General features: G+C 22.4%; 3 protein-coding genes across 3 annotated transcripts; 1 reads left to right on the top strand and 2 right to left on the bottom strand.

Moving 5' to 3' along the window:
• Positions 1-2,091: 2,091 nt before the first annotated feature.
• On the bottom strand, positions 2,092-2,937 carry PVVCY_1406750 (fam-b protein; the record flags this gene model as incomplete). The annotated part of the gene is made up of 2 exons (XM_037634926.1): positions 2,092-2,688; positions 2,863-2,937. The coding sequence occupies 2 exons, from the start codon at positions 2,935-2,937 to the stop codon at positions 2,092-2,094; spliced, it is 672 nt and encodes a 223-aa protein (XP_037490962.1).
• A 2,643-nt stretch (positions 2,938-5,580) lies between these two features.
• On the top strand, positions 5,581-6,276 carry PVVCY_1406740 (conserved rodent malaria protein, unknown function; the record flags this gene model as incomplete). Its single annotated transcript, XM_037634925.1, has 2 exons — positions 5,581-5,773; positions 6,008-6,276. 2 exons carry the CDS (start codon positions 5,581-5,583, stop codon positions 6,274-6,276), a joined length of 462 nt encoding a protein of 153 aa, XP_037490961.1.
• A 2,019-nt stretch (positions 6,277-8,295) lies between these two features.
• Positions 8,296-14,422, bottom strand: PVVCY_1406730 (fam-c protein; the record flags this gene model as incomplete). The annotated part of the gene is made up of 2 exons (XM_037634924.1): positions 8,296-14,157; positions 14,324-14,422. The coding sequence occupies 2 exons, from the start codon at positions 14,420-14,422 to the stop codon at positions 8,296-8,298; spliced, it is 5,961 nt and encodes a 1,986-aa protein (XP_037490960.1).
• Positions 14,423-15,918: the final 1,496 nt, after the last annotated feature.

Here is a 15,918-nt window from a genome sequence, read left to right as displayed (position 1 = left end):
TAGTATACATAAAAAAGTGGATGAAGAAATAACAGTATACAAAAAAAAGTGGCTAAAGAAATAATAGTATACATAAAAAAGTGGATGAAGAAATAACAGTATACAAAAAAAAGTGGCTAAAGAAATAACAGTATACAAAAAAAAGGGGCTAAAGAAATAACAGTATACAAAAAAACGTGGATAAAGAAATAACAGTATACAAAAAAAAGTGGCTAAAGAAATAACAGTATACAAAAAAAAGTGGATAAAGAAATAATAGTATACAAAAAAAAGTGGATGAAGAAATAACAGTATACAAAAAAAAGTGGTTGAGGAAACAACAGACAAGGTAAAAAAGGAATATGAGGAATATGTTGGGAAAAAAATAATCCAGGTGTGAGATTGGGCGAATGGAATAAAGACGCATAAACACGATAAATAGAAACATTCAAACACGGTTTCTATATGATGATGAGAGTCATGTCAATTAGGGAAAAAAAATATTACATATACATATTTAATCTTAAAATTAAAAAAACATATAATATATATATACATAATTAAAAAAAAAATAATATACATGTTAAAATAATAATAAAAAAAATATAAAAAATAATATACATATTAAAATAATAAAAAAATCCTAATTGGACATGCCTTGAATCAATATCGTTGGGCATATAAATAACTCTATTTTGGAAACAATACCATAGTAATATGGAATAATAACTGACAAAAAATATTAAGGCACTTAATGGTTATAAGAACTTGGCAATTGAATACATCCATAGGCACGGATATATGGATATACTACATATATTTTTTAGCATTTTATGCAACTTAATTTAATTTTATTTATTTATATAACAATTTTTACAACACTTTTTATCTTAAATTTTATTTATATATTTTTAATTATCATTATAAAAAAAACTTAATTTTTCTCTTAACTTTATATTATATATATCATTTAAACTATAACATAGCATTAACATATATATTATGTTAAAAAAGGAGGAAACATATATATTATTTATTTTGTCCAAAGTCCATCACCTTTTGACTTAAGGGTTTCTTAAAAATTACACACAACATATCTACACAAATGACATATAGATATATATGTACAAATCTAAAAATACAACAATGATATTGATCTATGTTTTTCAGTAATTCAATATGCATAAAACGATGTAAAAGTAAAAATTCGCATAGTTACAGGAAAATAAAATGCTCACTTTTGTGTGTGATAAACCCTGGTACGTTTGAATTTTTTTTATAAATTACGAAATAAAAAATGAAAGGTAACAACGTTATATATTAACAATATTTACGTTATCTTAGCACATCATATGTGCGTATTATAATCTTTGAAAAACATGTTTTATTAAATTCCGTTCATATTAATATTTATCTCCATTTTTTGCTCCAGATTTAGACTTCGTTTAGAGGTTAATAAATTGGGAGAACATCAATTTTTTTATAATTTGGTACTTAATATATTTAGCAATTTTATGTAGACCGCGAAATTATTAAACCTAAAAACAAAATTGTAAGGCCTAACCTATATATATAAACACTGCATATTGTTTGTAATCTTATTAATAAACATATTTAAATTGAAATACTTTTAAAAGCATTGCAAAGTGCAATTAAATATAATTAACAATATTAAAAAAAAATTATGAATAAACAAATAAACAAATTAAAATATGCGTTAATATATAATTGGATATGAATTAAGACAAGTGAAAAGAATTTTCGTAACAATTGAGAAACACACGAAAAATCATTATAGAATGAGTTGATGTTTAAGCATTTAAAAAATATATAACAATGACAAAACAAAAAAACAATCAAATTTTTTTATTTAATAAAATATTAAAATATTTTATTTTTATAATACTTGGTAGCATTACTATTAAATTATACATAATAAATATTTTTAATTATTTAAACGCATATAATAAAAAATAATAACAAAGAACAATTGTCTTGATTTTGCTTTATTCTCAAATATATTGTGTAGAATTTCACGTTATATTAATTTGAAATTCAAATTTCATGAGCTTAAAAATAGAAACGGAATTGTGATTTTTCATGGGGGTAAAATCATAAAAAATAATATGTTTTTAATTCCGTATACTTAAATATGCACTTTAAGACTTTTGTATATATATTATCATATTCTAGTTTATAATAACGTCTTTTAGAAATAATTTTATTATATTCCGCTTCGAAATGATGATGATCGATGTCCAAGAAATGATTACCAGTTTTCATTGGCGTATTATTTATATTTTCCGATTTTACATGTTTTGGATTTATTGTGTTTCTGCTATTATTAAGTCTTTTTTGGACTATTAGTTCATCATTCGTTATACTATATTTTTCTTTTGGTATATATTCCAATGCATCCGCACCCTCTTCAATTACACCAGTGGTTTTCCCATCTATATCTCTTAAATAATGTGATGGATTTTTATATTGGCGATTCCTTTTATTTGAACCTTTATCTGTTAGATGATCATTTTTTCCTTTACCACCATAATAGTTTTTACCATTCTGATGTGTAAGATCTGGAGTAGATTCATAAAAAGATGTTAAGTTTTCATTATCGTTTGCACATTCTAATAATCTGGTATTTTTAAAATTTATCGATTTTTTTTGTAAATATCGAATCCTATCGGCACTTGCATCATATAAATCCTGTAAAGAAATAAAGGCAATTATTAAAATATATTTACATATTTACATTGGATAAATTGTAATCGTCTCTTAAATTTAACACAAATATTGTATTCAATATATGAAACAATAATATATTGCTCATATAAAATAAAGGCATATTGTCAATAACCAAAAAATGTTGTAGCAACTTACATTTTTATTATGTTCAAAAAAACATATAAAAATCGAAAAAAACATAAATTTTTTAAAAATATTGAATTTCTTCATTTTTATCTTGTTTATTTATTAAATAAACGTCATTATATAAAAGAAATAAATATGATTATGATAACTTGATATTTATTCAAAAAATAATTATATTTACAACTTTTTGTTATTCTAAAATTTTTGAATAAATGAATATATTTATATAACTATAACATTAATTTAAAAAATCATATACATAAGGAACTATCACAACATTTTTATTGATTAATTTTATGTATTATCTATAGAATTTATTTACATAACCGTTGTCATAAACTTCTTATATTCCTTAAAAGTAGTGATGGACATAATATTATTTGTTTGGGTTTTGTTTTGAGTAAAGAATAATATTTTTCTAAAAAATCCAATATTGTAGCTATAAAAAATAATAAATTCGGTTCAAATATTATTTTTCAATTTTGTTATATAAATATATTTTTAAGATAGTTTAAATTTATTTAATAGAACCTTATAATACTTTATAAATCGCTTCTTTCTATTATTGTATACATCAAAAAGAATTAATGTATATCATTATTAATAAAAAAAATTATTACATATATATTATAAATAACTATATTAAAAAATATTATGAAGACACCATAAATAGAATCGATATTTCTATTTAAGAATATTTTTTATTTTATTATACTTTTGCAATTATTTCGTTCTATTTTAAATATTAAGAAAATCATATACGTTGTTTTGTTTTGATGAGTAAAATATAATGTTATTTAAAGGTATATATTCTACAATTTTATTTGTCATATTATATATATTGAACATATATTTTGAAATATATCATTTATATTAAAATTATATAAATATTCATATTAGCAACCATTGTCAAATGATACATCATATTATAACATTAAATCATAACCAATAAAAAAAATTACATAAAAACGTCCATTATGTAAATTATTGATTTATCAGGGTTTCCAAATTTTAAAATATAATTCATTTAATCTAGTAACTTTTATTTTCATTATATTTACTAAGCATATATTACCACAGTTTAATAGTTAAGCAGTATATGTCTTTATTTTTATAGTATCGATTAATGAAGTAAAATATAATAAATCAATTATGATAGGACATTTTCTCATATAGAAAATTCATTCTACTAATCCTTGTATTCTTGTATATAAATCGGAAATATATAACATCATCATTGCTTATATATCATAACATTAATTATTTATACTAATAAACTCATTTACTTAATTTACAACTGCTTAAATTTATATAATTTTTAAATTCAAAGATATAATCTCTGAACCTTCAAATATAAGCCAATTAAATTTATCATTCTAATGAATCACATTTTCTTTTCTAAACAAAAAAAATTAATTAATAAGTAGCATAGAGCCAGATCGAACAAGTTTATATATATTTATTGATAAACCTTTTTCTCCATAAGCCGAATTTATAATTACTTCCATTGATCTTTTATCATCGACTGAATTTATAACTGTTTTGACAATTTTCTTTCGATATACCATATTTGTAACTTTTTTCATGTTTTTTTTATTCACCACTTTTTTCCATCCAAATGATAAATACTAACATAAAACGAAGAAAAACATTATATACAAATAAGCGACTTTGCTTTAATTCCCATCAAATAAAGTAAATGTATTGCATATTCTGATATATATAATTCAATATAATCACAAATATAATGATCATATTTTTAAAATAAACAAGCAGTTATAATGTAGCGCAATAAAAGTTCTTATATATGGCTAATCAATATTTAATATTAACAAATCGCGTATTAATATTAACTTTAAGCATGTTTAATTGATGTTAACATTGTAAAAAATGCATTATAATTTATGCGACATCTCTCATGTTAATGTCTATTTCCCTTTGTGGGTCACATCTTAGATTCCATATAAAGGTTAAAAATAATGGTTATGCTAAATGTGTGTTTTTATTTTAATAATATACTTCTTGGTTATGTTCAATGAACTTACATAAGCCTATAAATATTGTCATCAATAAAAAATTAAATCAAAACAAAACCATGAATCTAAGCCACTAAATTTGAGCCGATAATTCATATATAAATTCAAATTATTTTACCTATTATAAAACAAAAACACCAACCAACAACAATAATAATAAATAATAAGTGTGTATATAATGGAAATATTATATAGGTTAAATGACTAATATACATATAATAGTAACTCTCCTATGTAAGAGGATTTATGTGCATGTAAAATTTGCATGCATATCTAAAATATTTACTCCTTCACCATGAAATTATGTATATAATAAATTATTATGGAAAACAAACATCTAATATTATAATGGTTTTACAACATTTTTCGTATTTTGACCATTAGCCAATATTTACAAATTAATTAACAATGTATTAATAATTATTATATTTTTCATTAAATAGTTATATTTAATTTTTATAATTCACAAATAAAAAATATATTTTATAATAAAATTGTAATAAAACATTTTTTATATAAATATTACCAGTTTTATTTTTATTATATTATCACAGTCTTATATTCATTTATCATATATATATAAGTTAATAAATAAAATTTTTAAAGGAATATTTCCGTGGTTTTAACCTTGAAAAGACATTTAATATTTAAAATACTTTAATTACCCTTTTTAACCATTAAAATATTCAAAATGAATAAAAAATTATACAGCTTGTTTGTTTTTGTATACTTAATAATAGTCTATTGTGCTACTGTTCAGGGAACCAAGAACGCCAATGGGAATAATGATAGACATGCACCAAGTTTTATCAAAAAGGTATACCAAAATGGCCAGAATAAAGACAATAATAAACAAGTAGAAAGAACTGCTGAGGATGGTATAGGTACTTTTGATATTAAATATTTATATAAATGTGTCTATTATATGTCTATATAAAAGTTATTCAAAATTGTGTAAATACAAAAGTTTGTATGCAATATAAATTCTTACATAATATTATACTCCTTTTCATTGCCCTCTTATTTTATTACATGAATATATTTAAATGATCTTTAATGTACTTTTTTACTGATAGTACTATGCATTATAAACATTTTTTGTTTTGTTAATCCTTCAGGTGATATAATAATCGATATCCTTAAAAAAGAGTATGTTGATAAAAATATTATTCAGCTTATAGATGCCGTTGATAAAAAAGATAGTAAACTAAAAAAGACCAATGACAGAAAAAATTTATATAAGGTATTGGCCATGAGTTTAAGTGCATTACTTGCTTTCAGATTTATATATGATATTAAACAACAATATATGAACAGCGTCGCAAATCCGAATTCTATGATTAACAAATTTAAAAATAAATTAACTACTAAACAAACAAAGTTATAAATTTTTTTAATATTTTAAAAAATAATCCCTATGTTACAGTTTCCATAGAAATATATATATGAATTATATTCATATATTTATATTACATAGATAGATAATTTTGCAGGAAAAAAAAGCATAAACATGTATTAATAAAAATGGATCCATATCATATGGATTCATTTTTTTTGTAGTAATAAGAAAGTAGTACCATTTTTAAATATATTTTAATACATTGTATTTATGTTAATGCAATTTCATAATATTCCAATACATATATTTATATTTATTCAATTTTTATAAGACGATAAATAGTACGATAACGTGATCGAAAGATTTTTTTGTTTATAAACAAACGTGTGTGTATGTGAAGATTGTATTTTTTAAGAAATAATATTTTTGTCCATATAATTAGAATAGTTGAATAAACTGTCTTTATATTTGTGTGATGTCAATCGAGTCTATATGTTTCGTGTCATTGCTTTTGTTACTTATAAAAATATTTAATAATTTTTTTTAATTATTTTTAAGAACGATTCTACCATTGTTATAACTTAAATTATTGATTGTTAAAATAATGATATTTTTGGTTATAAATAAAGCCATTTTATTATTTAACTCGTTCATTCCTTAACTTAAATATTATACTAATAAAAATAATATATTTATAAAAAATATTTAATTTAATTTAAGCGAATTTACAAATGTTATATATATTAATATTTTGTTCTAACGTTACGAAAAAAAATGTTGTTTAAGTTATGGGTACAAAAGAAAATGGTGAAAGAAAAATATGAATAAAAAACACATATATAATGGAGTCAAATATGATGTCATACATATAAATTATAATAATACTATTGATTAAATTAAACAAATGCAACGCATCTATGAAATGCTTATAGTATTATTCTATTAATAAAATTCAAAAGATGAAATATGATATAATTTTACTTTCATTATGTAAAATATAAACATATGTTTATGGTACAAAATTATACAAATAAAAATAATAAATATTATGGTTATAGCAAACGGATCAATCTTATTTCAATTATTAATTATTTTCGGAACATTTTTTCAAAATTCTATGCTATAACAAGCATAGATAACGCAAAAATACATATAAATATATATGCTACCGCTTTATTCAAATGTATAATAAAAATTCATTGCATTTATTTTAATAACTACATAATAAAATTATAAACTTAAAATATGAGCTCATAAACGTAGAAAGGTCAAATAATTCATTCGTTTATAAGTATTACATATCAAACATTGTAATTTAACTGATAATCTGAAAAAATTCTTTTGTTCTTTTTTTAGTTCGATATCAGTTGAATATAATTATTATATGAATATTTTTGGCTTGGTTTATCATTTGGATATTGTTCTTCCATTACTTGTTTTATATATGATAAAAACAGTGAATGCTGGTCATTCTGGTGACCAAGACGAATTGTAACATGTTGCAGCGTCACTACTATCGAACGAACTTGTTCATCATTATCGGATGATGTTTGGGATATGTCTTCATTTGGATAATCTATGATTATTTTACTAGTTGGAGGTTCTTCAGCTTTTTGTCTTTTTTACTTTTTTTAAATATATTAAAGAGACTAAATCCTTTAAACTCTTTAGGTTTATTATTGTATGAAGGGTCGTAATATTTATCACTATATGTAAACAGTTGATATTTATCATTATATGACAACGTTGGATATCTATCATTATGTAAAGATTATTGAGATTTATTATTATCTGAATCAATTTCAGTTTATTTATTATATGAAATAACTAAAGCTTCGTTATCCTTTATATTCGATTTAATTATATTATCTAATATTCTTTAGGTTCACCTTTTAAATTTTCTTGAGGTACATCTTCAAAAAACGGTTGAGATTTATTATAATTTAAAGAATCGTGATATTTATTATAGTTTGAAGACCCTCGAAAATTATTATCATATGAGGATTTCTTAGTTTTGTTATCTTTGTTATCTTTTTTAAATATATTAAAAAGACCACTTCCTTTAGACTATTTTTTTTTAAGTGCAGATGTATTATATTTAGCATTATATGATTGCAAATTATATGAAGCATTATATGTTTTCAAATTATATTTACTATTATTTGAAGAGATGTGTTCTACATTGGCATTTAAAGGCTTTTGAGATATGTTATCATTTAAAGGCTTTTGAGATATGTTATCATTTAAAGGCTTTTGAGATATGCTATCATTTAAAGGCTTTTGAGATATGTTATCATTTAAAGGCTTTTGAGATATGTTATCATTTAAAGGCTTTTGAGATATGTTATCATTTAAAGGCTTTTGAGATATGTTATCATTTAAAGGCTTTTGAGATATGTTATCATTTAAAGGCTTTTGAGATATGTTATCATTTAAAGGCTTTTGAGATATGTTATCATTTAAAGACTTTTGGGATTTATTATTATTTAAATAATCTTGAAGCATATTACGTATATCATCTCGAGGTATTTTTTGTAAAAGATCTTGAGACGTTCTATTAATTGAAGTAGCTTTGGTTTCTTTATTATCTTCAGTTTCGGGTTCTTTATTATCTGCAGTTTCGGGTTCTTTATTATCTGCAGTTTCGGGTTCTTTATTATCTGCAGTTTCGGGTTCTTTATTATCTTCAGTTTCGGGTTCTTTATTATCTTCAGTTTCGGGTTCTTTATTATCTTCAGTTTCGGGTTCTTTATTATCTTCAGTTTCGGGTTCTTTATTATCTTCAGTTTCGGGTTCTTTATTATCTGCAGTTTCGGGTTCTTTATTATCTTCAGTTTCGGGTTCTTTATTATCTGCAGTTTCGGGTTCTTTATTATCTGCAGTTTCGGGTTCTTTATTATCTTCAGTTTCGGGTTCTTTATTATCTTCAGTTTCGGGTTCTTTATTATCTTCAGTTTCGGGTTCTTTATTATCTGCAGTTTCGGGTTCTTTATTATCTGCAGTTTCGGGTTCTTTATTATCTTCAGTTTCGGGTTCTTTATTATCTGCAGTTTCGGTTTCTTTCTTATCTTCAGTTTCGGGTTCTTTATTATTTGAAGTAGCTAAAGCTTCGTTATCCTTTATAACAAAATTAGTTATTTTATCTAAATACTCTTTAGGTACACCTTTTAAAACTTCTTGAGGTACATCTTCAAAAAGCTGTTGTGATTTATTATCATTTAAAGACTCTTGTGATTTATTATAATTTAAAGACATTTGAGATGTATTATAATTTAAAGATTCTAGAGATGTATTATAATTTAAAGACAATTGAGATACATTATCATTTAAAGACTCTAGAGATTTATTATAATCTAACGATTTTTGAGATATATTATCATTGAAAGACACTCTAGATTTATTATCATTTAAAGGCACTTGAGATTTATTATTACGTGTAGATGAATTATATTTAGCATTATATGATTGCAAATTATATGAAGCATTATATGTTTGCAAATTATATTTACTATTATTTGAAAAGATGTGTCGTACATAGGGTTTTAACGACTTTTGAGATATGTTATCATTTATAGACTCTTGTGATTTATTATCATTTAAAGACTCTTGTGATTTATTATCATTTAAAGACTCTTGTGATTTATTATCATTTAAAGACTCTTGTGATTTATTATCATTTAAAGACTCTAGAGATTTATTATAATCTAACGATTTTTGAGATATATTATCATTTAAAGACTCTAGAGATTTATTATAATCTAACGATTTTTGAGATATATTATCATTTAAAGACTCTAGAGATTTATTATCATTTAAAGACTCTTGTGATTTATTATAATTTAAAGACATTTGAGATGTATTATAATTTAAAGATTCTAGAGATTTATTATTATCCGAAGTAGCTTCTGTTTCTTTATTACCCGAAGTAGTTTCAGTTTCTTTATTATTTAAAGTAGCTAAAGCTTCGTTATCCTTTATACTCGATTTAATTATATTATCTAAATACTCTTTAGGTATACTTTTTAAAAGTTCTTGAGGCACATTTTCAAAAAACGCTTGTGATTTATTATCATTTAAAGACTCTTGTGATTTATTATCATTTAAAGGTTTTTGAGATTTATTATCATTTAAAGACTCTTGTGATTTATTATCATTTAAAGGTTTTTGAGATGCATTATAATTTAAAGACATTTGAGATGTATTATAATTTAAAGATTCTAGAGATGTATTATAATTTAAAGACAGTTGAGATACATTATCATTTAAAGACTCTAGAGATTTATTATAATTTAAAGACTTTTGAGATATATTATCATTGAAAGACACTCTAGATTTATTATAATCTAACGATTTTTGAGATATATTATCATTGAAAGACACTCTAGATTTATTATAGTTTGAAGACCCTCGAAGATTATTATTACGTGTAGATGAATTATATTTAGCATTATATGATTGCAAATTATATGAAGCATTATATGTTTGCAAATTATATTTACTATTATTTGAAAAGATGTGTCGTACATAGGGTTTTAGCGACTTTTGAGATATATTATCATTTAAATACTCTTGTGATTTGTTATCATTTAAAGGCTTTTGGGGTATGTTATCATTTATAGACTCTTGCGATATGTTATCATTTATAGACTCTTGTGATTTATTATCATTTAAAGACTCTAGAGATTTATTATAATCTAACGATTTTTGAGATATATTATCATTTAAAGACTCTTGTGATTTATTATCATTTAAAGACTCTTGTGATTTATTATCATTTATAGACTCTTGTGATTTATTATCATTTAAAGACTCTTGTGATTTATTATCATTTAAAGACTCTTGTGATTTATTATCATTTAAAGACTCTTGTGATTTATTATCATTTAAAGGCTCTTGTGATTTATTATCATTTAAAGACTCTTGTGATTTATTATCATTTAAAGACTCTAGAGATTTATTATCATTTAAAGACTCTTGAGATTTATTATCATTTAAAGACTCTTGTGATTTATTATCATTTAAAGGTTTTTGAGATGCATTATAATTTAAAGACATTTGAGATGTATTATAATTTAAAGATTCTAGAGATTTATTATTATCCGAAGTAGCTTCTGTTTCTTTATTACCCGAAGTAGTTTCAGTTTCTTTATTATCTGAAGCAATTTCAGTCTCTTTATTATTTAAAGTAGCTAAAGCTTCGTTATCCTTTATACTCGATTTAATTATATTATCTAAATACTCTTTAGGTATACTTTTTAAAAGTTCTTGAGGCACATTTTCAAAAAACGCTTGTGATTTATTATCATTTAAAGACTCTTGTGATTTATTATCATTTAAAGGTTTTTGAGATGCATTATAATTTAAAGACATTTGAGATGTATTATAATTTAAAGATTCTAGAGATGTATTATAATTTAAAGACAGTTGAGATACATTATCATTTAAAGACTCTAGAGATTTATTATAATTTAAAGATTTTTGAGATGTATTATCATTTAAAGACATTTGAGATGTATTATAATTTAAAGATTCTAGAGATGTATTATAATTTAAAGACAGTTGAGATACATTATCATTTAAAGATTCTAGAGATTTATTATAATTTAAAGACTTTTGAGATATATTATCATTGAAAGACACTCTAGATTTATTATAATCTAACGATTTTTGAGATATATTATCATTGAAAGACACTCTAGATTTATTATCATTTAAAGGCACTTGAGATTTATTATTACGTGTAGATGAATTATATTTAGCATTATATGATTGCAAATTATATGAAGCATTATATGTTTTCAAATTATATTTACTATTATTTGAAGAGATGTGTTCTACATTGGCATTTAAAGATTTTTGAGATATATTATCATTTAAAGACATTTGAGATGTATTATAATTTAAAGATTTTAGAGATGTATTATCATTTAAAGACATTTGAGATGTATTATAATTTAAAGATTCTAGAGATGTATTATAATTTAAAGACAGTTGAGATACATTATCATTTAAAGACTCTAGAGATTTATTATAATTTAAAGACTTTTGAGATATATTATCATTGAAAGACACTCTAGATTTATTATCATTTAAAGATTTTAGAGATGTATTATCATTTAAAGACTTTTGGGATTTATTATCATTTAATGACTTTTGAGGTTTATTATTATTTAAATAATCTTGAAGCATATTACGTATATCAGCTCGAGGTATTTTTTGTAAAAGATCTTGAGATGTTCTATTAATTGAAGTAGCTTTGGTTTCTTTATTATCTTCAGTTTTGGTTTCTTTATTATCTTCAGTTTCGGCTTCTTTCTTATCCGAGGTAGTTTCAGTTTCTTTATTATCTGAAGCAATTTCATCCTCTTTATTATCTGAAGTAGTTTCAGTTTCTTTATTATCTGAAGCAATTTCAGTCTCTTTATTATTTGAAGTAGTTTCACCCTCTTTATTATCTGAAGTAGTTTCACCCTCTTTATTATCTGAAGTAGTTTCAGTTTCTTTATTACCTGAAGTAGTTTCAGCCTCTTTATTATCTGAAGTAGTTTCAGTTTCTTTATTATCTGAAGCAATTTCAGTCTCTTTATTATTTGAAGTAGTTTCAGCCTCTTTATTATCTGAAGTAGTTTCAGTTTCTTTATTACCTGAAGCAATTTCACCCTCTTTATTATCTGAAGTCGTTTCAGTTTCATTATTATCTGAAGTCGTTTCAGTTTCATTATTATCTGAAGCAATTTCAGCCTCTTTATTATCTGAAGTAGTTTCAGTTTCTTTATTATCTGAAGTAGTTTCAGTTTCTTTATTGCCTGAAGCAATTTCACCCTCTTTATTATCTGAAGTAGTTTCAGTTTCTTTATTGCCTGAAGCAATTTCACCCTCTTTATTATCTGAAGTAGTTTCAGTTTCTTTATTATCTGAAGCAATTTCAGCCTCTTTATTATCTGAAGTAGTTTCAGTTTCTTTATTATCTGAAGCAATTTCAGTCTCTTTATTATTTGAAGTAACTAAAGCTTCGTTATCCTTTATAACAAAATTAGTTATATTATCTAAATACTCTTTAGGTACATCTTCAAAAAGCTGTTGTGATTTATTATCATTTAAAGACTCTTGTGATTTATTATTATCCGAAGTAACTTCTGTTTCTTTATTACCCGAAGCAGTTTCGGTTTCTTTATTATCTGAAGCAATTCCAGCCTCTTTATTATCTGAAGTAGTTTCAGTTTCTTTATTATTTAAAATAGCTAAAGCTTCGATATCCTTTATACTCGATTTAATTATATTATCTAAATACTCTTTAGGTATACTTTTTAAAAGTTCTTGAGGCACATTTTCAAAAAACACTTGTGATTTATTATCATTTAAAGACATTTGAGATGTATTATCATTTAAAGACATTTGAGATGTATTATAATTTAAAGATTCTAGAGATGTATTATAATTTAAAGACAGTTGAGATACATTATCATTTAAAGATTCTAGAGATTTATTATAATTTAAAGACTTTTGAGATATATTATCATTGAAAGACACTCTAGATTTATTATAATCTAACGATTTTTGAGATATATTATCATTGAAAGACACTCTAGATTTATTATCATTTAAAGGCACTCGAGATTTATTATTACGTGTAGATGAATTATATTTAGCATTATATGATTGCAAATTATATGAAGCATTATATGATTGTAAATTATATTTACTATTATGTAAAGAGATGTGTCGTACATAGGGTTTTAACGACTTTTTATAATTATTATTATCTGAAGGCTCGCGAATCGTAGTAGAGCCTGAAGAGTAATTATTTTCTATACTATGTTCTGAAAGACATCTATATCTAAATTCTTCATTATTATTTATAGCTATGCCGTTTATTTCATATTCACCATGCACGTTTTTATTTTTCGTGAAATAGTTATTTAAATCGTCCTGTATATCAATAAACGTATTATAAATGAATCTTTAATTTATACATGATAATATGCAAACAACTATATTTTTTATATAGTATGAAGTAAAAATAAATCAACATTTAACACATTTATGTATATAACTTTTCGATATATATTTTTATTTGTTGTGCTTTTTGTCTTACATTATTTATAAAACATTGTATTGCTACAATCGAAAGGATATAGGTAACAACGGTAACTAAACTATATATAGTTTTCTTCATTTTCTTCATTTTCTTCATTTTCTTCTTATTAAAAAATATGTCCACGTAATAACATGCTTTAAATCAATTCCATTTGCATTTTTTTAAAATTCTATTATTGTTGTAAAATAATAATACTAATGCATAATGCTAATTATGAATATGCTTTTATATACTTTTTAATAATTATAATTTATATATTGAATTATTGATAATTACAAATACAAACATACTTATAATTCTATGTTATGGCTATTTAAAGCATCTCATAATTCTTAATTAAAAGTCTTTAATTCGTATTTTTTTAAATGAAATAATAATATAGTTCATTTCAAACATATAAATATATTATTATATAATAATTAAATTTTATAATTATATGAAAAATAAAAACATTCAAATATACTCTATATATAATAATACATGCTGACGCAAAAAATTTTCTTTCATGAAAGTATATATTATCTATAATAATTTTTCTTTTACAATTTAAAAAAGAAAAATAAAAAAATAGATAAGTATATTATCAATTAATAAGCTATGTAAATATAAAAAATATTAAAATAATGAGATACAAACTTATTAAAAGTATGTAAAAATATATTTTTTTTTTGTATTTTTTTTTTATCAAATAAAAACGAATATTTTTCTGTGAATATATATTTTTTTAATATTGTATATTTAATTTTAAAAATAACATATACAAAATTACACTTAAAAAATTCCTTTCCAAATTTTATATTATAAGCATAGTTCCTTTCTATTATTAGTATATATCTATAAACGAATTAATAGCCATTATAACAAAAATATTTAGAATGCATGCATATTTTAAATAATAACCAGATTAAAAAAATATTATGGAATACCATAAAAAAGCAACGTTGATTTTTTCATTGAAATGCGCTTCGTTCTTTTCTAATTTTATAATTGCTCCATTTTTCGTTTTAAATGTAACTCAAAACTATCTTATAATTTATACTATATTTATTATCAAAATACTGATTTTTTCTATTGATATATTATAATAATTTTTTATATATTTATTTGTCTATATAATATGAAATATGCTACCTTTATTAAAATTAAATAAAAAATATATATTGGGAACTATACAACAATTGAAGCATCATATTATAATTTTAAATAACAACAAATAATGCATGTTAAGATGAACCATTCTAATGAACTACCAAATGATTATTATTTCTAAATATAAAACAAAAAATACTTAATGCTACCTTTTGTTTTTGTTGTATTTGTTAAAAATATATTACTCTACTATAATAGATAAACAGTACATCATTTTTATAAATAATAATTAATGAATACAAAATATAATAATTCAGCTATAGTAAATATTTTCCTATATAGAAAATTAATTCTATATTTGTTTATATAAGATGCATAACTTTTTTAATTTTAAACCCCAACCCAAACCATAAATATAAATTAATTAAATTTATTATTAAAATTAATCACACTCTTTTTTGTAAAACAACAAACTCAAAATAAACTATTAAATGACATAATAC

The sequence above is a fragment of the Plasmodium vinckei genome (assembly GCF_900681995.1).
Source record: "Plasmodium vinckei vinckei genome assembly, chromosome: PVVCY_14".
Classification (NCBI taxonomy): Eukaryota; Apicomplexa; class Aconoidasida; order Haemosporida; family Plasmodiidae; genus Plasmodium; species Plasmodium vinckei.
The sequence above is the reverse complement of the archived record's forward strand: the minus strand, read 5'-3'. Positions and strand labels throughout refer to the sequence as shown.